The sequence below is a fragment of the Neopelma chrysocephalum genome, unplaced genomic scaffold (genome assembly GCF_003984885.1).
Source record: "Neopelma chrysocephalum unplaced genomic scaffold, ASM398488v2 Primary Assembly neopelma1_147, whole genome shotgun sequence".
Taxonomy (NCBI): Eukaryota; Metazoa; Chordata; class Aves; order Passeriformes; family Pipridae; genus Neopelma; species Neopelma chrysocephalum.
This window is the reverse complement of record NW_020897809.1, coordinates 28859-49662: the sequence shown is the minus strand read 5'-3', so window position 1 is coordinate 49662 and position 20804 is coordinate 28859. Positions and strand designations below refer to the sequence as shown.

Sequence of the window (20804 nt, the reverse complement as noted above, 5' to 3'; positions counted from 1 at the left end):
GGACTTCAGTCAAATCTTCAATTGAAAGCACAAAGAGCAAGCACAATGCTAGTAAATAGAATAGATAAGAGAAAAATCATTACATTTATATGAATTTCTGGTTTAAATGTATTCTTAAACAGTCATGCTATACTAGTTACATCATTTCAGCAATGACAGCACAGAAAAAGTGGTTCAAATTCTGTAGCTTTACTGAAAGAATAAGCTCACAGTGTCACATTATTCTACACTAATTCAATGGCAAGGCTTAAAAACAACAGAGAAAGTAAACAATTCCTTATCTAACTGGGGTTTATGCAATGGACAACAGGAACCTGTAACCAAGTGCTTTCTAAACCCATGAATCCTTTACAGTCACTCTTTTAAGAGCTCCACCCAATTTTAGGTCCACTGCTGAAGTCCCAGGATAAGGAGAAAACTTTGGGAAAATGCAGCAAAGTGCTAAGAGGTAGAAGACCACATAGTCTTGACCTTATCCTTCCAAATCCTTAAAAACTCTCCAGCCTTCTCACTCTTTCCTTTTCACCTGCATTCAGACTGAGAAACCCTTCCTAAGTCAGCGTCCATGGATACAGATAACATTCATCCAAGGAACTGCAACACTACTCTGAAGATACTACTCCTGCCCTCACACTTAATAAATTATCTCCAAAGGATTTTATCAACTGCTCAGCTTTGCACCATCCTCAGGGCAAATTCAGCCAGCTTGGAAGTTTAAAAAACTTCATCTGTGACTTAAAGTACATTGGCAATTCTGCATTTCAGCAGGGAACAATCAAGTGGTTCATCTTAACTGTCTCCTGTAGGAGTAATTTTTAGAGAAAAACAGTAATTTCCTATATCCCATCATAAACTGATAGGATGTCTGTCACTTATGAGAAAAAAATATGTTCAATGCCCCTCCACTATTTTCAGCTATCACTCCTCAGCTGGTATTTGTGGGTAATAATAACTAATAATTAACATCCTTTGCACCTTTGGCATCCTTTAGCATAGACCCACGTGGGTGTCACAATGACACACAGACACTGCAATATAAAATGCACCTTGCAGAGTCCCAGCAGTGGTTTCTGAACATGGACAGCAAAGCAATTAACAGAAGAGTAATTAACTAATGACAACACACTGGAGTTCAATGGTCTTTCCACAGAACAAGGCACTTCAGTATCAGCAGATGGGGAGGAACTCTCAAGAAATCAACTCCACCTTTACATTCTCCACAAACGTTACAGGAAAAGGAAAGAAGGAGAAAAAGAGATTTGTTACAAACCCTTCTAACAGTCTTCTCTCATTACTTATTCCTTGTACAAGTAACTACATTCCTCTAATAAAAAAAAAATTAGTATTTATTCCTTCTAAGCTTTTAAAATTTGAATGGGCTTCTCTCTTCTGAAAACCTGCCAGGTCCCTACAGGACAGTGAACAAATCTGACCAGAGGATGGCAGCCTGTCGTTACCAATAGAAGGGAAAGGCATCCTAAAGAATAATTAACAGACTGTTACTGCACAGTGAGTGCCCATTAACCACCAATACTGAGCAGAGTGGCCAGTTTGAGTACTAAAGTACTATTTGAGTACTTCTAAACACTGATTTCTATGTCTTGCTCTACACCACTAATTTACCAAGGGATTAATTAATCTGATCTTTTCAAGTCTTCTCCCTGTCTCTTTGCTCAATATCAACATACTTACTGCAGTACCTCGAACACAGCAACACAAGGAATAATGCAGCATTAGAAGACATAAAACAGCAAACCTAATAAGGTACAGAAAGTTTAAAAAATAGAAGATACTATTAAATCATGATTTTAATTTGCACCATCAGCTGTGGCAAGCACATACCATGTAAATCAAAACACACATTAAATAAAACAGGATTTCTTTCATATTCACACTGAAAAGCAAACCAAACCAAACCAAACCAAAACTTTGACACATCACACCACTTTATTTTGAGATGTTTGCTCTGCAAGAAAGACACTTAGAGAGAATAGTTTTGTAAATATATCTATGCCATGCAACCCTCAATCACCCATCACAAAATCCAATTCCACCAATTCCATAGGTTCGATATATGGGTTCAGAATCAACTGGCTGTCCACACACTAATGAATGAAATCTACAGATTATTTAATTGCTTTCTCTTGCTGCTGAACAAGTTAAAGAAGGTGAAAAACTGTTTTTTTTTGTTTCCTTTTTCCAGTACTAACAGTGCATTTCTCCTCTGCCCAGCACAATGCCTGCAGGAATGCAGTGTACCAGGCAAACTGAATCCAAGTGCCCACCACGCTCTGGAGGACAGGGCAGGTCACCCTCAGCGAGTTCACTGATGACACAAAGGTGGAAGGGGTGGGGACAGGACCCTCTGGGGTTGTGCTGCTGGAGAAATGGGCAAGAGGAGCTCATGCAAAGAGAAGCCTAAGTCCTGTACCTAGGGGGGAATAACCCCAGGCACTAGTGAATGCTGGATGGCTGGAAAGCAGCTTTGCAGGAAAGGACTTGGGGGTCTCGTGGGACCAGCTGAAGGTGAGCCAGCAACGTGTCCTTGTGGCAAGACAGCCAAGACTATCCTGGGCTGCTTTAGAAGGATAAGGATGACCTCTTCATTCCCAGTGTTGCTGTCCCTAAGTTATTCCATGAACAAATGCTGGATTTCTACGGATTTGAGTCGTACGAGCCTCAGGTTCCTCCAGCTGGTCTCTACCTCACACCAAACCACTTGTGTGGCTGCCAGGAGGTTACTCAACAGCTCTGCTCCCTCTTCCCATCTGGCTGCTCACTTCAAGCAGGAGGGTTTGTAACTGTCCCTTCCTCAGCTGAAGGACCTCTCTGGAGCACTTTCCTCTGCCCAGCTGCTATTTTTCACAAGTTAATAACAAGGACACAAATATTTCCCTCTACACTGTGTCAAATTCAGTTATAATTGGCAGTGAGGATTAAAAAATATCAAGCGAAATAAGTGACCAAAAAAAAGGATTCCTTTCTTTAAGAAATCAAGAAGGGAAAGTCTACTTATTTTAAACATAGCAGAAACTTCAAAAATGTTTCACATGAGTATCCCATCAGGAATTCCTGCACCTGCATTTCCCAAAAGTGAGGGAAATTACTCAGACCAGACCACTAGAAAAAAATGTATAAGCTAAGATATGCAGATTTTTAACCATTCATATTGGTTTGCTAAAGTGGCAAAACATTTCAGCCACCTAAACCAGGGTATGAACAATAAATCTAATATAACTTCACTGTTAAGCAATTTTTACATAATTCAATGTAATTTCAAAAAGCATTTACTTATGTCCCAAGAAGCAATTGCTGTTATCTCTGGAAGACAGCAATTCCCAACATTAAATTATATACAATATTCATTCAAATCCCAGTTAGAAGTATTTATCCAGAAAAACTACAGCACACAGCAACAGGCAAAAGAAACCAAACAGAAATTAATATTTTCATTTCATTTTGATCAGATTTTAACAGCAACATGATAATAAAGGCAATGGTTAACTAAAAATAATGAAACCATGTTCTGAAGCCTATGTTTTCCTCAATGTTTAGAATTTAACATTGTTTTTTGGGTTTGTGTTGAGACTTTTTTTCCCCTCCTTTCTGGGGAGACTAGAGGCTTGAGAACAAAGCTGCTAATAGGAAACATATGGAAAAGTCCTGGAGTAAATGAAAATCTGACTCTAATTCCAAATGCCACGTATCACATACCACTGTCTAAGTTATCTGCTAAGATAAATGCAAAATTTACCCTCCATACTTGATGAATCACGTGAAATGGAAGACAATGTTAAGTATTAAACAAACAGAAAGGCTTTCAGGATATTTAAAAGACTTCCAAAGTAATCAATATTTTGAACTGAGCTGGGATGTTTCTCAAAGCTCGTGTGAGCCAGTAAAAGATTGGCTCAACAGGACATGCTGCCAACAGACAGACTTGCTGCAGCTTTTCCTATAAAACATGAACAGTCCAAGTGAACAATGTGAGTCTGGGTTTAACCATTGTGCTGCTGTGGCTGCAGGGGGCATAACACCCAGCCAGGCTTCCCTGGGCACCAACACATTTTCTGACTCAAATTCTTGCCCAGGAGAAACCTGAAGCTGATCAGATTTCTGGCCCAGCAGGGCTGCAGATACAGTTTTGATGAGAATCTCACACATTTGCACACACAGCTGAGTCTTGCCATAAACTCCCTGTGCAGCAGCAGGGAATTCCACAAGCCTGGATGCACCAGAGCAGCCCCACGTACACAGACCCCTCTGCCCAGGCTCACTGCACTGGTACCTCCCACCACCTCCACCAAGGTTTCTGTCAGAGTCAGGGGGGCAACACTGAAATTCATCTTCTCCCTCCACAATGACATTTGCAGGAACTGTTATGGAGTTACAGTCTCTGCTAAGAATGGAAAAAATCTCCGGCTGACAGGTTGCCAAAGGATGTAAAATTTCCAGAGGGACAGAGTGGGAGCGAGACACGGCCACAAGAACGGACTTGCCTCTTAATTCTTCAGCTTGTGGTATTTCCAAGAGCTTTTTAGATATAAAGACCAATGAAAATATTTTCCTTTCAGAAATGCTCTTTACATAACATGTTAACTCCTGTTAAGTGGATTTCTTTTCCAGTCATGGAAAAGAAAACCGAGCTGCCATTCTAAAAGATACTATTTTACCAAAATTTATATCCTATTTAGGCCACCAAGAAGATCCGGACACCATATTATTCTTCTTCTGTCAGTTCTATCTTCTTTCTTTTCTCCAGGGTGAAACAAGGAACAGACTGAACAAGTGACTCACAGATCAGTCAAAGGGCCTAATTTTTTAGCATGAAGAAAGCAAAGAAGCCACTTATGTATTAACCTCATGAGAAGATGCTTAAATTCAGGGTGTGATATAACAACCCAGTATTCTGCAACAATAATAAAAGCAACTGTCTACTCATTTCTCCAGCAGCAATACTGTGATGCAAGGTAATTATTACTTGCTCAAGAAAAAGTTGGTGTTTAATAGCTAGAAATCAATAATTTCATTAAAGCCTACTTGGCTTTTTGGAATGCATATTTTTAATTTATATTTTAAGCTAATACATACAATTTCCATTTAGATGTTACCCTCCTTTAAATTACTATTTCTAATATTTCATTTTCTCAAATCCTACATTTCACAGGGCAAAAAAGAACTTGTATTTAACTCCATTTATAAAATTGCTAACATAGAAAAAGAAAGTCAAATAACTTTCAGAAATAGAGCAACAGTAAATGTCAGTACAACAGTATACTTCAACCCCATATTCCTTAACTGCATGATGCTGTTCTTTAACAGCAACCAGCAGAGCCTTCGTGTAATATGATAAGGTTTCAGATAAAAGAATCAAGGTACTTTTAGAAGTTATGTTCCATGCAAACACCTACCTAAACTGGTAGCAAATATGTTCTCTCTGACAAACTCTGCTCCCATTTAGAGGCCTGTAAATCTGGCACATTTAACATGAAGATAGTCTGTTGTGATGCTGTGCAGAAGAAAACATACTTAAAACCTCACACTGCCACAGCTATAAAGCAACATGCCAAGAGACCCCTTATTTGTCATGTCAGCACTACTGTTAACAATTAGCATTTACAAACTCACAATCTTTTATTTTGGCAAAGTAGAAAATAAGTCTGATCTAAACCCAATCTTCAACACCCTTCTAACTGCTTCCATCTGACAGATGAACAGAAGAAAAAAGTAATTACTCTTTATAAAAACCTTGTATCCTTATTGATGATAAAATGTTACAAGCACAGTGAGTATTTTAAAAATAGAAAATGTTTCTTACCATACTAACTACAAAGCTTTGTGCTGTGTCCCTTGAGCACGTTCCATTGGAGCACACGTGTGTAAGGCAATATTTCGTGACTCCTGTTTCAGGAATGTTTTGCCTTAGCAACTCTGTGTATTATGGATGAACACTGCCACTGGTGCCTTGTGCTCAGCACAGAGAGGGTAATGTATGTTATGCTTCCCACAGTTCCCTCCCAAAATCAGAATGCACAGGAACCTGAGAAGAGGAGAAAATGCGAGCATGGAAAACACATCTGTTAGATGTGCAATTGCTTCATAAACTGACTGCTCTGTCTTTCTGAAAGTACTTTTCCACTCAAATATTTCACTGTGGGTGAACCAGTATCTAGTTCAGCCATTAGCCCTCCTGAACACCTACCCCAGTCCCCTCTCTGGGGCTGCTTTCATAACACACAGACTCATTTAGAGGTTTCAGCACTAAGGGAAGTGTTTGGCAAAGATGTGAAGGGAGTTCTGGACAGCTGTCCTGCAGTCATATGGAGCACTGACATTTCAAAGGCAGCTACTCCTATCAGCTCAATTTTACTAAAGTTTAATCTAATCACTCAAAGCACTGGTTTCATGCCATCCCCTCACTAAGACCCAGTTAGGATTTTTTTAATAATTGATTTTTTTGCAAACAAAAGCATTATGGATGTTTATATTCTGGCTACAAATAGTTGCAGGGATGAACTCCACTCTTCAAAAAGGGATAGGGCAAGGCAAAAGAAAGTGTCAGAAGCAGGACAGAAGGCAACAAGGACACTTGTCTTATTACCACAGAAGATCTGTAACTAATGCCAAGATCAACTCACCTTTCTGAATGACATGACAAGTAACAGGCTGCCCAGAGAAGCTGTGGCTGTCCCATCCATGAAAGTGTTCAAGGCCAGGTTGGACAGGGCTTAGAGCAACCTGGGCTAGTGGAAGGTGTCCCTGCCCATGGCAGGAGGTGGAATGAGATGGTCTGTAAGGTCCCTTCCAGCCCAAGGCATTCTGTGATTCTGTGGATGCTGATTCAAGTGTGAACCAACCTCAGGTCCTCACCATAAGACCTTTGAAGGATCTGAGAACAGAAGAAGCAGAAGACTTCCAGCCACAGTGACTGAATAAAAATGAGACCCTCTCTCAGGTCTGCCAAGAAGAGGTTGTGACTTACAAATTATTCAAACCATAGAGAAACCCTTCTCACTTGATTAACTGCCATAAATCAAAAGACATTTATTTTACATGTCAGGCAGAATACAAGTGCATGGACAAGCATCTCTCCCATAACACTGTTAATATAAAATAAAATCCAAACAAAATGGAGATAAAAATGGAGAGTAACTGAAGGAAATACTTTTTTCCTTATAGGACAATATGCCAGGGTACCAATGAATGACACCTGGAGTTTCTGTGAAAGTCTCCAAGTCACAGACTCTGGCTGCAGAAATAACAAAGTGCAGGCCATAAATGCAATGCTGGCTGTGGTACCATAAAGTCTTGTGCTAAAAGGAGAGGATTTATTCTTTATAAGATAGGATATTAAAAATGAGGAACCAGTTTAGGGCTGATGCCCAGTTTCCAGACTATTGGACAGAGCTGAAAGGCTGCCTGGCAAAATCTTCTGCACCACCAGGCTGGACAGTTGTATTTGTTTCAACATTTCTAGAGCAATAGGTATTTAAGAAAAGAAACACATTCTATAGTCATTGTAAAAGCAAGGACCTTCACTCTTAAACACACTCAAAAAAGCAAATAGGAAGCACTTTCCATCACGTACAAGGGGAAAATCTCTGCTAATGCAAAACATTTTCCTAAGCATGATCCTTCAGGAATTCTTTGGCAAATCACTTAGACAACTACTCCTCAACCTTGCCTGAAAGTGCCTAAAAAAAAACCCTTATAAGCATATAATTTGCAGACTGGATACAAACCTGGGAACAATCTGAAGTTGCAGGCACATTTTTCTGTTCTTTTACCAAAACTGCAGAAAGTCCTGAGCTATGAATGGATGAAATAAGGTGATGAATAAGGTATTGATGTAAACTGTTAAGGTAGAGTAGAATTCACATTATCTCTTTTAGGCATCTCTCAGCTTGGGGCACCGAAGGCAGCAGTTCTGTTTGAAGGGAGTAGAAGTGCCTGTTTTGGAACAGACATTCAGCTGTGTTGCCTTCCTCACTTTCCTCCCTTACAAAACACAATGTTCCTTTAATTTTATTTGCAATATTTATTAGTGAGTGCAAGACACCTGCCACATACTATGATCATTTATACAATTTTATATAGAGCACAAATCAGGCAAAATAAAGGCTCTCTTTAAGTTTGAGGCCCAACTGCTAATGCTGCCTCAAGAAAATGAATATATCTGCACCAGTAAACAGTTGCAAAAACAGGCAGACATTCCCATATTATATTGGTGTAATCAGTGATACACAATCTCCAGTTCAGTAGAACCCCATGAGGAACGAAAATACAGCCCAAAGTCATCTGTCTTGGAACAGCCAAAACAGGCAGCATAAAAATGCAAAGTATAAAGCAAAGCATATTTATTAAACAAGCTATTCCATTACTAAAAATATAAGTGTCAGCTGACAACAGTGACTCTCCTCAGCAGAGATTTGCAGGGTATTTTAGAGTAACCAGACACTACTTGCAACAGATAATATTGCTTATATGAATTTTCAACTTGTCTTATTATTCCAGTATTGATTGTTTATGATATTGTGTTAGTAGAAACATTATATGCTGAGGACTATCTAAATGCCTCTGCTCTAGAAAGCAAAATCCCTCTATTTAAAAAAAAGCAACCCTTCCCAGTAGTATTAATAATATTATTGTCATACTACTATTTTAGTATTACAATCTTCTAAGGTTTCTAACACAGCAATGCATTCAGACAAATGTCATAACCCTCCTCTTCTGTCAGTCTTTCCAAATCAATTACTGTAAATTGATACTGTCATTGCAAAAAACCTCACACTCACCCTTCCATTCAGAAAGTTTCAGTATTACAAATCTGAACGTGTCAGGAGACTTGATACTCTGCTTTTGCAATGCCAATTGTTCACTGCACGTGTTCATGCAGATGTTTAAACAGCCATTTAATGAGATCAGGGCTCCCTAAAGTATTGCTTCTGGATGCTTCTAGTACATTCAGCTCTAAAAATCCAGTGTATTACTGTTCATTGGCAGAAGTTACTCAACAACTGCCAATGGGATTATATTAATTCCCATGGGACAAGGTCAATAAGCTCAACTGTTTTCAGTTGCTCAACATGTTCTTCCCAGGAGCTCTTAGCAAAACAGAGCAAAACACTTAAAATTGGCTGCACAAGAAGTGAGTTGCCAGAGTTTTGACCTTGAAATACCACCTACTAAATGGGAAATTAAGAGAGACCACACAACAAGGTTCAGGTCAGAGGCAACAGCAAAGCCCCACACATGGCACAGCTCTGCCTTCCTTCGCTCTTTTAAATAGATTAGTTCTTGTTTCAGCTCTGCGGGACTACTGATATGATTCGATGGCCCCTTTTCCATAACCTTTTCCTTTAAAAACACATATTCACACAGGGACACGCTCCTGGAATGGCTTTCCACTGAAGAACAGACTAACATGAAGCCTGGAAGGGTTGTTCTTAACTGAGGGCTCTGGCTGGGCTGGAGCCTCTGCAGGAACAAGCAGTTGAGTATCTTGATTTGCTGAGCTCTGCACTGCAGACACTGGATTTTCAGATCTTGCACAGGATAAATAAATCCAGCAGCCACTATTCAGTTCCCACTCAGTTACTTCTGGTGATGGCAAGGACAAGAAGTGCCTTTGCAGACCATCTACAGGACTCACACAGGTTGCAGGTGGTCTGACAGCATTTGGGGATTGCCAGTTAACACCTAGAAATTAGGATGCAACGAGCTTCTGTTCCTACAGCCTGAACTTGAAGTGCAGCCCGGGAGATGACACGAGCCTAAGGCTGTTTCCTACTTCAGAAACCCACAGGCTTTACAGGGAACCAAATTACAATTCACAGTTCCTCATTATATTTGACTTCTCTGCAGTGCAATCACTCAGAACAAACCAACATTACCAATTCTTATCTAAAACAGAACTCCTACTGAGTTGTCAACTGAGGATTTAAAAGTTTTCAGCTTGAGGCTTTTCTTCAGACATTTGATAGTGGAGAATTACCTCTGCTGAAGAACTTCCTAATTCTAGCAAAATTATGTGTAGACAGTCCTCAGGTCTAATTTCAGCAGCCTGGCTTCATTTGAGTTCCTTTAATTCTCTATAAACAAGATGCACCTTTTTTTTTCTTCTCCTTTCTCTAGGCTTCAAATTCTAAATTTGAGAGGGAAAGGAAAAAACCTCACCAAGAAAAACCCAACAAACACAAAACCCCCAAGAATTTAAACCAGTGAATATAAGAAAAAAGGCCAAGTAGTGTAATTAATTCCTTCTTATTATCAAGACCAGTCCCATTCACCTCAATGTCACTGGTGATCTTCTCTACTTTATTCTATGAATATTTGGCTAAAATTTGGCAATCTCAAATGTGTTAGGTTGACTGTACTCAACTAGCTAAACTAACCTAAATTCATTAAATACTAGAACAGACCTCTTCCTTATGCCTTCAGACTGGAAAGAAACCTGAGAAAGCTGTCAAGTCTCCTAAGCTGAATGCAGTTAAGGGAGATGGCAAAATTCTAAAGATTTTAATTTATTAAAAGGATCCATCCAAGTTTGGCTTAAGAAAATAAATGATCTTGAAGCCAACCCTGACTGCTACACTGACAGACATCCAGCTCTGCATCACAACTGCATAAAAAAGTTCACAAATTCAATGGTAAAAATAAGTCTTTATGAAATATGTTCTGAAACTAGAAATCAAAACATTGAAAATTTAAAAAATGTTCAGTCTTTGAAACAAAATGTCTTATATGAATGATGCTAAATTTAACCTTCTCATTATCCTCCTTGTAAGGAAATTCCTACCACACCTCAAATGAAACCCAAGATCAAACCACACAGCTTGACCAAGATCACAAAGTATAGACTTGTTTGTCTCCAAGACAGCTCAGGCAACAAAACAGGAACTGAATCTTAATATATCCCATGGCCAGAGCTGCATCATCTTCTGCAGCTCAAAGTGCTTTAAATCAAGAGCTTTACCACAGTTTCTCAAATGGACAGACTCTCCTTCACTGCCACCATGGATTTTTAAATGCACCTTGAGATTTTAACTCTCTTAATACCTTAAGAGCCTTTTGGACACAATCAGTACTAGGAAACAATAAGAAAAATATCAGGTATGGAATTAAAACTCTAAGTTTTATCTTTAGATAAGATAGTTTTAAATTTTATATATATTTTGTTTAGAACTGTTAATAGAACAAAGCTTCCAAGAATCTGTAACATGTTCTTTGTCTTGTGCTTAAAAAATGCCCAAAGTTTGTAGCAGCCAATAACATTTTACTAACTGGGCATAACAAACTTGGTGGGTTTTTTAATTTCTTGTTATGAATGTATTCTAATTATTTCAAAAATTACTCTTTTTTTTAATATTCCTTGGGGTTAGTGGTACAATGTAGCCATTCAACTATTTATGGTACTGTTAATAAGGATTATGGAGCTTTAATTTCTCTCTTTCAACCTCTCCCTTGTATTCTGTATTCTCTACATAAATACATGACTGCTTTAGTTTAGTTCCAGTATTGCCTATTCCTACAACAGCATTTTGGGCACGACTTCTGGTGCTTTTCTTTATATCCCAAATTTTAGAATCATGTAGGATTTATCTTCTTAAACATGTTCCTGTTCTCAGCGTTAAAGAAGAAACTTGAAAAGGTCGAGCAAGTCAGAGTCACAAAGCTCAAAGTCAAAAAAAGAAACTTAGTATTGCGTTATTTTTTAAAATATGATACCTCTAAGGCACTTTTTAAGAAACATCTTTAAGAACTAGATTCTTTCTTTTGAATAGATTTGGAAATAACCTAATTATTCTACCAAACCAAAACCATAATTAAATGCTTAGGATAAATCAAACAATCCACTTTACACAAAAACTGTCCATTTTCTCCATTTTTTTGCATATATCACAGTTATTTAAGAATCATACAGCAGCAAAGGCAGATAACTGTGCCTTTTTTCTTTAATTCCTCTTAAAAGCTATGAAAAATATTTTTCTTGAGTAAAATGGTTTTTGTCTCATGTCACACTTGCCCTTTTCGTAAGATTTATGCTCTCTCTACACAACTTAGCAAAAAAGATGTTGGAAACTCTCTGTGAATCCTTAACTTTACCACCATCACTCTGACAGCACTGCATAGCACAAGTCCTTTGCAGGAAGGAGACAGGACATATAGACTGGGGAGAGAAAAATGGAAGATGTTTATAAGAGCTCTTCTGTGGCAGGTTTCCCCTCAATTTTGGTAAGGTTAATTTTTTTTACTGTTTCTTAACTTCGCCCTCAGAGGACAAACCCTTTGCAGAACTGAATCACTGCAGCTGAACCAATGAACTAATATCCTCTGTAATCATTTTTGAAGTCTTATTCTCGCTCTCTTTTTTTTTTATGGGAACTGGTAACACTGAAAAGAATCTTGCAAATTATTGTGAAGCGATTTTAACAAAAGGACAAATTGCTTCACAGCCTTATGACACAGCATCCACAGCAAGTGATGATGTGGCACAAAGCACTTTTTTTTTATTTTACTGGCAAATCAGAAGAGGGGCCAAGGCTGTTATTTCGTGTTGCCTTCCCACAAGGCTCCTCACCACAAAATATGGCTTAGACAGATCTTTTGTTCCTCCAGCTGCGCTAGGCTAAGTCTCAGATGATTTCACCAGCACAATAACTTGCTGCCTTCTACAACTTCAACTTCACCGACTTCCAAAGAGTAAGTTTTCTTGGTAAGCAGGAATAAAATGAACTGATTGTGTTATTTTTTCAGTAAGGAGTGATTCATGCATGTTCTATAATTTGCAGCCTAAACTGCTTACAAATACAGTTACTAAGCTCTGAGTTCGTTACAGATGATAGAGAATTGTGCTTTTAAGACTTTCTGTTTTCAGTTTTAAGTATGTGGTTTATCATATTGAGTGCATCTGACTTGCATCTCCTGTTATCAAGTTTCCCCTGACATGACTGTTTTAAGGTTAAGTTCTTAGAAATATCTCCTGAAGTGTTAGTATCTCAGTGCTCTGAGAAGTGACCTGCAAGACTGGCAGGACAGTTACTATTCAAGGACATGTTATTCTAGTATTTATCAAATATACTCACCGACAGCCAAGGTGCAAAGAGTTCTCCCCAAATACCAGTTTCTTCACAAATCCACTGGGAGATTTTGGTACCTATTATTTATCCTTCCATCTGACATGACGGTAGTTCTCTTTACACCAACCACATGGCAAGTGGATCAATCCACAAAGGTCTAAGAAAGGGTTTTCCCAAACTGAGCAGACTTTCCTGGGTTGTTCCTCCTGGTTTCTTAGGACAACTGCGGCACTGAGAACCAAAATTATTAATTGGAAATTTTGTGACATGCAGTAAAAATGCTGGGAGGATGGAACTAGAAGGTGAAGCTCAAGTTCTAGCGGAAGAAGGGGGTCACGGGAATCAAAAGGAAACCAAGAGCGTGAAATGGGCACGGGGACAGATTGTGGAAGGGTCTGTTCACAAAACCAGAATGGAGTTACAGGATTCAGAGACAGATTTTACCTATGTAGATATCAACAGGACTGATTAGAAGATGAGATATTCTCCTGATATACTCTGCCTGAAATCCAACACCCAATGAATGGCTCCTGCAGCACAGTATTGCTTCTCAGCCCAGCAAGAGCCTGCACAGTTTGTCAGCACAGAGCATTCACAGTGTGTGCAGTGGGAGGCTGCTCTCTGTGCTTGTGTTGGGTGCTTAGATGAGCTCAGACATCTGATGATGCCACAGGGATATGGAGCCCCTGGCTTTGCTAGAGACCTGCCTACAATGGGGTTCCAAACAACTGACTCCACTCAAACCTATTTTTCAGGTTTTAATCAGTTATGAAATTTGATTGCAGGAGCACTCAAATACAAAGCTAAAAATGCAAGTTTGACCATGACACAGGATTCCACCCAGCCACTGGCACACACAGGCTCTGGGTCACATCAGATTACAAGGATACATTAATACCACGAGTTTGTTACTACTTTTTTTCTTAGAATTCCCTCTATCTTGTTCAATTAATAGATTACATCATGCATTAGGCAATCACCACTAGGAATCACAGGAAATTAGCATTTTTAGGTCTCATCTTCTTTGTTACTGACAGTGTTCAGTAACCAAATATTAAGAGTATCAAGAAAACAGAGTCCCTTGAATAAGAAACATGGATGTCACTATACAAACCCCTGAGAATATCTGCTTTCCTCTCTCTGCCTCAGGGTTCTCGTCCTATACTGAACAAAGTCTCTAAAACTTTTCCATGGTTTATGTGCTTTGACCTACAATGTTACATTTTGACTCATCTGCTGTTGTTTAGGTTGAACAGCCTCACATGACTCACAACTGCTAATTCTGCCAAATAACAGGGTTCCTCTGCATAAAGTGCTCTACAATGTTAGTCTGGCTTTGCAAAATGATTTGTCTTTCACAGCATCAGGGTTTCACCTCAGAAGGGTACTTTGAAGGCCAAGTAGTTCACATCTATAGAGAACATAGGATTAGAGAAGCACAGGAAGACTATGAAGATTTTTTGTGATGTGCAAACAGTGGTTGAAGTGTATTGGATTTAACTAAATTATGGGAATGGAAAAATCCCATTTTTATCATTATTAACACACAGTACTAAGCCACTAATAGAAAAAAACATAAAATGCCACAGAACATACAATCCCCAAAGCCACATGATTTTCTATTTTACGTAATATACAATATTTCCAAGTAATCTATTTCAATGTTCTCTTTATAGAAACAATCCTGTGATTACCTCACCTTAGTCCAGGACATATATTTTAAACAAATATATGTTTAGATATATTTTAACAAATATATGTTTTAAACTTTGTTTAAAAACAAAAACAATAGACACAAGCCACGGCTTGGATGCTTAGTAAGACAAGCAGTTTGTTCACAAGGAGGGTAGTACAGCACTACCTTGGGTTATTTAGAGACATGCTAGAATTTCACCCCTGGAGATCTTCAAGAGAAAGTCAAGGCTGATCTAATCTGCTGCTGGAGATGGAAACACTTGAGCAGCAAGTGGCTGCCCCATCCCTGGAAGTGTCCAAGGCCAGGTTGAATGGGGCTTGGAGTAACCTGGGCTAGTGGAAGGTGTCCCTGCCCATGGCAGGGGGTGGAATGAAATGGGCTTTAAGGTCCCTTCCAACCTAAACCATTCCATGACTCTGTGATTCTACGAAGTCACTTCCAACACTTGTGTGACATTGGCTACGCAGCAGAGTGAGGATAACAAATGCGTTCACAAAAATGTGTCTAATTTAGGGTATTATGTGTAATGGGTATAATTAGAGTACCTATAAATATCTACAAATAAATGTGTATAATTAGGGTATCTATGTGTTTCTAAAGGTCTGAGGAAGAAAGTTATTCAGGAATTCCACCTGCACCCATTTTAAAACTGAGTTGTAAGGCTGACGCTTAACCCGCTACACCTCAAGTGTCCAGTACAAACCTCAGCTATACCACTTCATAAAAAACCCTGCTGCAACTCTGCAGTAAATTAAAGTAAGACAGGAATGAAGACTGGGATTGTTTAATACTCCCAACTGGTGTCCTTCAGTACCAGGCACAGGACATGTAGAAAGCTGTTCCTTGTCTGAAGTCAGACCAGAAAACTTCTGTTTACTTCAAGTACAATGAATTTGTTTATGCTTTTCTTCTTGGAAGGTACAGATCAAAACTTGGTTTTGTTAATAATGGCACTGACAGTGTTGCCAAAGAAATGCACTGTAATTTACTTTACGACTATCTAAAACTTAATTTTCCTTCTCATCAACAGGTCAAAACATATGAATTTAAATATGGGGATTCTGAGCCAATCAATCTTTCACCTCCTCTGGGCTGCTTTGGTCGTTTGTCAGTACGAAGATTATGATTTCGAGGATGACTATGAGGAGCCAGACCATCAAACTCCATATTATTTTAACCCGAACACACAAGTTGAAGTTCCTCGCTTTCCTTTCCCAGTTGAGTGTGCCAGGGAATGTTTTTGCCCACCAGCTTTCCCCTTGTCCATGTACTGTGACCATCGGAAACTGAAGATAATTCCAAATATCCCCAGTCACGTCCAGCAACTTTACCTGCAAAACAACGACATTGAAGCTGTGCCTGCAGCACCATTCACTAATGTCACTTTCGTGAGGGAAATCAACCTCAGCTACAACAAAATTAAATTCCATATGATTGACCAGGGGGTTTTTGCCAAACTTTCAAGCTTAGTGCAACTTTATTTGCAACATAATGAGTTAGAAGAGGTTCCATTCCCACTGCCCAGCTCTCTAGAGAGACTCCTCCTTGGCTTCAATAAGATTTCCCGGTTACCTGGGGATGCACTGGAAGGGTTACCCAACATCACCGTGCTGGACCTTTGCAGTAACTTACTTGATGACTCAGTACTCAAAGACCGACCCTTTTCCAACATGAAAAATCTAATGCAGCTCAACTTATGCAACAACAAGTTACAGACGATGCCTCCCGGTCTGCCGTCATCACTTATGCATCTCTCTCTTGAAAATAACTCCATTTCTTATATTCCAGAAAACTATTTCCACAGACTTCCCAAAATCATTGCTCTGAGAATGTCCCACAATAACCTGCAGAACATTCCACGCAACACCTTTAACCTACCCAACCTCCTGGAACTTAACCTTGGACACAACAAACTGAAAGAAGTATTCTACATTCCAAGAAGTTTGCAGCACTTGTATATTGAAGGCAACGAAATTGAAAGTACGTTGATGGATAAAATTCTTTAAAAGCAGAAAACTTAGTGGATTTTGGCACTGGCTGTGGGAGGAATGCAGGGAGAATATCACCCCATCTTCTTCAGGATGCATTGTAAACACATCCTCAGTCATTTGAGACCAAACTGGTGAAATTAGAAAGGATTTGATTTTTCAGTTTACCCCTAATTTGCAATTCCTTGTAAAATTTAATACCAGTTTTTCATAGAACAAGCTAAAAACTTTTTGAAAATTGCTTCTGACGTGGCAACTGATAAAAACATACAGAGAAAAGGAATTCCAAAAATATTTCGTTCACATAAAATACTAATTACAAACTGTAGTGGTAGTCATATTTCTTTTTTACTCCACAACCTTATATTTTTCACACCCCCAAACTGTCATCACTGCCATTTACAAAACTGATTTAAAATGCAAAAGTGATATAACTGTGCAAAAATATTTTCCATTTTAAATTTCAAAACATAAGTTTCACTTTTGCAATAGGTCTTAATTTTCTGCATTTTAATTAAGATTTTTCACTCTCTTTCAGACATAAACGTTACTCTGATGTGCCCAACTCTGGACCCACTGAACATCCACCAGCTGACCTACATCCGCGTGGACCAGAACAAGCTGACGAGCCCAATCAGCAGCTATGCCTTCTTCTGCTTCCCCCTCATCAGAACCATCTACTATGGAGAACAAAATGTGACTCTCAACAAGCCAACCCGGCTCAGAACCCCGGTGTTCCGGCGGTTCCTAACCCCAGAGGAATACCAGGAAGCAGAAGACAATCATGAAACGCACAGTCAAGACACCGAAGAGGATCACGAAGCAGAAGACAACTACTTCTATCCTTACTTTCACTGAAGGAATTGTTCATGAGTGTACAGGGAAAGTTTTCCTTAGTTGGGGGTCATTCATAGCCACTCTAGAACAATTGGATAGTCTGGGATGTTTAAGATACGTGTGTGGAGGTCGGATTTCGTGTAGGGAAGTGTCCTCTTATTGATGTAGTAAAAACCAGAACACCAGGAACAAAGAGCACTCACCTGAGCATCAGACTAAGTCTGATACATACCTGGGTTGATGGTGGGCTCACCCTTGGGTGAGCAGCCTAAGCTGAAGAAAACCAACCTGAAAAAGCTTCTGTGTTCTAAAGTGATCCAACTGCAAAATGCCTAAAACACACACGAATGTCATACTCAATAGGAACAAACAGTTAAGGCCAAAAATCCTCCCAGCTCTGCATCCAACTGCTGAGAGCAGAGGAAAACAGACACACTAGAGAGCAGGACAGGAGGGTAAGGTCACAAGAATACTTCCACAAGGTTCCTCCACATCCTCCAGAAATACAGATGTTTCTTCTTCCAGTTTCTAACTGGACAAGAAAATCAATCTTTGAGGTTTGATTTTTTGAGAAAAATCAAACCTTCCCCATTCTATGTTTTAAGTGTCCTGACAAGGCGTATTATAATATTTACTTCTCTGTCTGTACCTCAACTATCACAATCTTTCAAATGATATTTCAGCTTATTAGTAACATAGGCAATACACAACCTCTCATCACACTCTTAGAATCTAGGGAGAAGTATGAGTATGAGTATTAACACAACTGAACCATTAGCATTTACATTTTACCTGTGCTTTAGTCCATGCTACTTCAGAAGACATATAAAACTGTAATATAATCTTTTTTATTAGAATTGTTAGTCAGGTAGAACAGGCACAAATAGAAGCATTCCAGGTTTTTTGAACTAATATTTTAGACTGTCCCTCTGCAAAGCTAATAGCAGTGAGCTACATTCTGCTTCAAAGTAGAATTTAAACTGCTTTAAGTAACCTGAAATACTGTATAACCCTTGAGCTATGTAGATTTTTTTGGTGTCTTATGCCTAGAAACAGATCCAAATAACTACAGGTTAAGATAACACTGTAGAGCACTTTAATGCTTTTTTTTTCTTCTTCATTTTTCAGCACTTTTTCCCCATTAAAGCTTTGTTACCTCTGAGGGAGAATCACCATTTTCAACAGGGAAAAAAAAGAATGGAAGCAAAAGATTCATACATCATACTACCAATTTTACACTGTACTTAAAGGACATGAAAACTCAAAAAGCTACATAAAAGTATGTGAGCAGATTTGTACTAGTGTTTCTAGAAAGTTACACACAGGTTTGTTTTTTTCTCTTACAATGTCAGTTATTTTTTGAAGCCCACCTTCATATATTTTGGTTTCTGATGAAACAATTTTTAAGAGATTGAAAATACCTAGTGACACATTTTTTAACATAAAGATTCATTGTAAGCCCATGAATATAATCTTGTCTTCCTCTTTCTTAAAATGTGTTTATTAACATTTATCAACCTCTGGCTCATGAACAAGGAACATATGCATACTCATTAAAATATGTACAAATTTAGATATATTTATAACTTTATAGCTTTATCAATATAAACATGGAGTATATGAACCTTAGGGAACCTTTCAGCTATTTCAAGTTTTAAGTGAACGGTGCACAAAATGCAGGCTAAAATAGAGGCTTTTTTGAAAGGTTTGCTCAGCTTTAAAAAAAGGACACTATCCATCTATAGTATGAATATTATATCTTCTACCACAAACTTTCTGCTTTTTAAAATCATCTCTCAAGCAAAGCTTAGCTTTAGTTTTAAAGTAGAATTAAAGATATGGACTCCACAGCAACTAGTTACATACATTTTTTAAAGTCAAACTGACAGTTATTGAAAGCTTTAGAGCTTATGACATTTAACTCATTTGAGTCTTATTATATTTAACTCCTTCAAATGGAACATGAAAATTGTATTACAAACAGAACCATTATAACTCACTTTTCTTTCAATTAGTATTATCATCTCTCATCTGTGGCAAATAGGACACTGTTCTTCCAGAAGGATTTTAGGGTGATCAAGGAACTAAAGACTTGCCAGCTTTGGAGAAACAGGAATTCCTAATAAAGAACAGAATTCATGGATATTGAGTTGAATGCAGTTTGCTCTGGTAAGACTGGGAATGGCTTCTGTAAAAGCCACGATGTTCTGCCCTTGCAAATCTCTTGGAGTTCTCTGAGGGAATCATGAAGGATGTGGAAAAGGGAGATCCTGGTCCAAACTGCCTATAAAAATTTCTGAGAGGTTTTTAAGAAAGAATAAATGGTCAGTTCTTACTGTGGAGGGATCCTGCTGGTGGGAGCTTTGCAAAGGGCCTCTGCTGAAATTTATTCAATTTAAAATACTTGCAAGAGATGGACAAACCGGGCTGAGAAGGGAGGTCACGAGCACTAAGGATTGATGAATGACTGCAACAAGACCTTGGGATGCTAAAACAGCCAATGAAACTCATCATTGTTAAATGAGAAGTGATATCCAAGGAAAAGATGGAAGTGTGACCTCATTGCCACCACTCAGGAGCAAGACTCAAGTAGTTCAGTAGGTGGTTCAATGAAAACACTGGCTTGGTACCCAGCAGCAAACTCAAATGTAGAGTAACTAGAGAGAAAGAGAAAACAAGAGACATCAAGGCACCACTATAAATCTGTGATTCACCCAGACATTAATCAAATTATTGATTTCCAAACCCTCATATAGTTGGTGTAATTACATATGGCATGATTAGAAAAGGATCTGAGAAAGGTAATGAGGCCACTAAAGGTAAGGAATGGCTTCTATCTAAACAGCATAGAAGGCCCTCACCAGCTCAGCAAAGAAATTCCTAAGAGGAGCTGCAGAAGATCCCCACAAAATTAGGAGCTGCACAGACAGCATGGATCCAGGGATCAGCTGCTCCGGGACAGGGGCAAGGAGCCATCAAGGGATATGTCCCAGGTACAAACTGGACAAACAGACATTTGTAGCAGTGAAAAGTCAGCCCTTAAACTGAGCCCCCGAGGACACAGCAGCAATTTTACATGTGTTTCAAGAGAAGACTGCACAGGCAATTGTATTTCTTGGAAGAGATCCATTACAGGTTGTTAAACAAAGCACAGCAGGTACAAAAGAGCTGATCTGAAAATAGCTGGAGAATGGAAGAACATTT

At 38.8% G+C, this 20804-nt stretch overlaps 2 protein-coding genes across 2 annotated transcripts in view; one reads left to right on the top strand and one right to left on the bottom strand.

The window, feature by feature from the left end:
• Positions 1–20804, bottom strand: part of CENPP (centromere protein P) — a gene marked incomplete at its 5' end in the record, with an annotated part of 122265 nt that overhangs the window by 75468 nt on the left and 25993 nt on the right. The gene's annotated exons all lie outside the window — the stretch shown is intronic.
• On the top strand, positions 12659–20265 carry OMD (osteomodulin). The gene is made up of 4 exons (XM_027700861.1): positions 12659–12702; positions 15806–16755; positions 17302–18925; positions 19645–20265. Exons 2-3 carry the CDS (start codon positions 15816–15818, stop codon positions 17619–17621), a joined length of 1260 nt encoding a protein of 419 aa, XP_027556662.1. The 5' UTR covers positions 12659–12702; positions 15806–15815; the 3' UTR covers positions 17622–18925; positions 19645–20265.

Coding starts and splice junctions, on each gene's coding strand:
- OMD (XM_027700861.1), top strand. CDS start 15,816: ATGAATTTAAATATGGGGATTCTGAGCCAATCAATCTTTCACCTCCTC. Junction 16,756..17,301: donor TGAAGGCAACGAAATTGAAA/GTACGTTGATGG, acceptor ACTCTCTTTCAG/ACATAAACGTTACTCTGATG.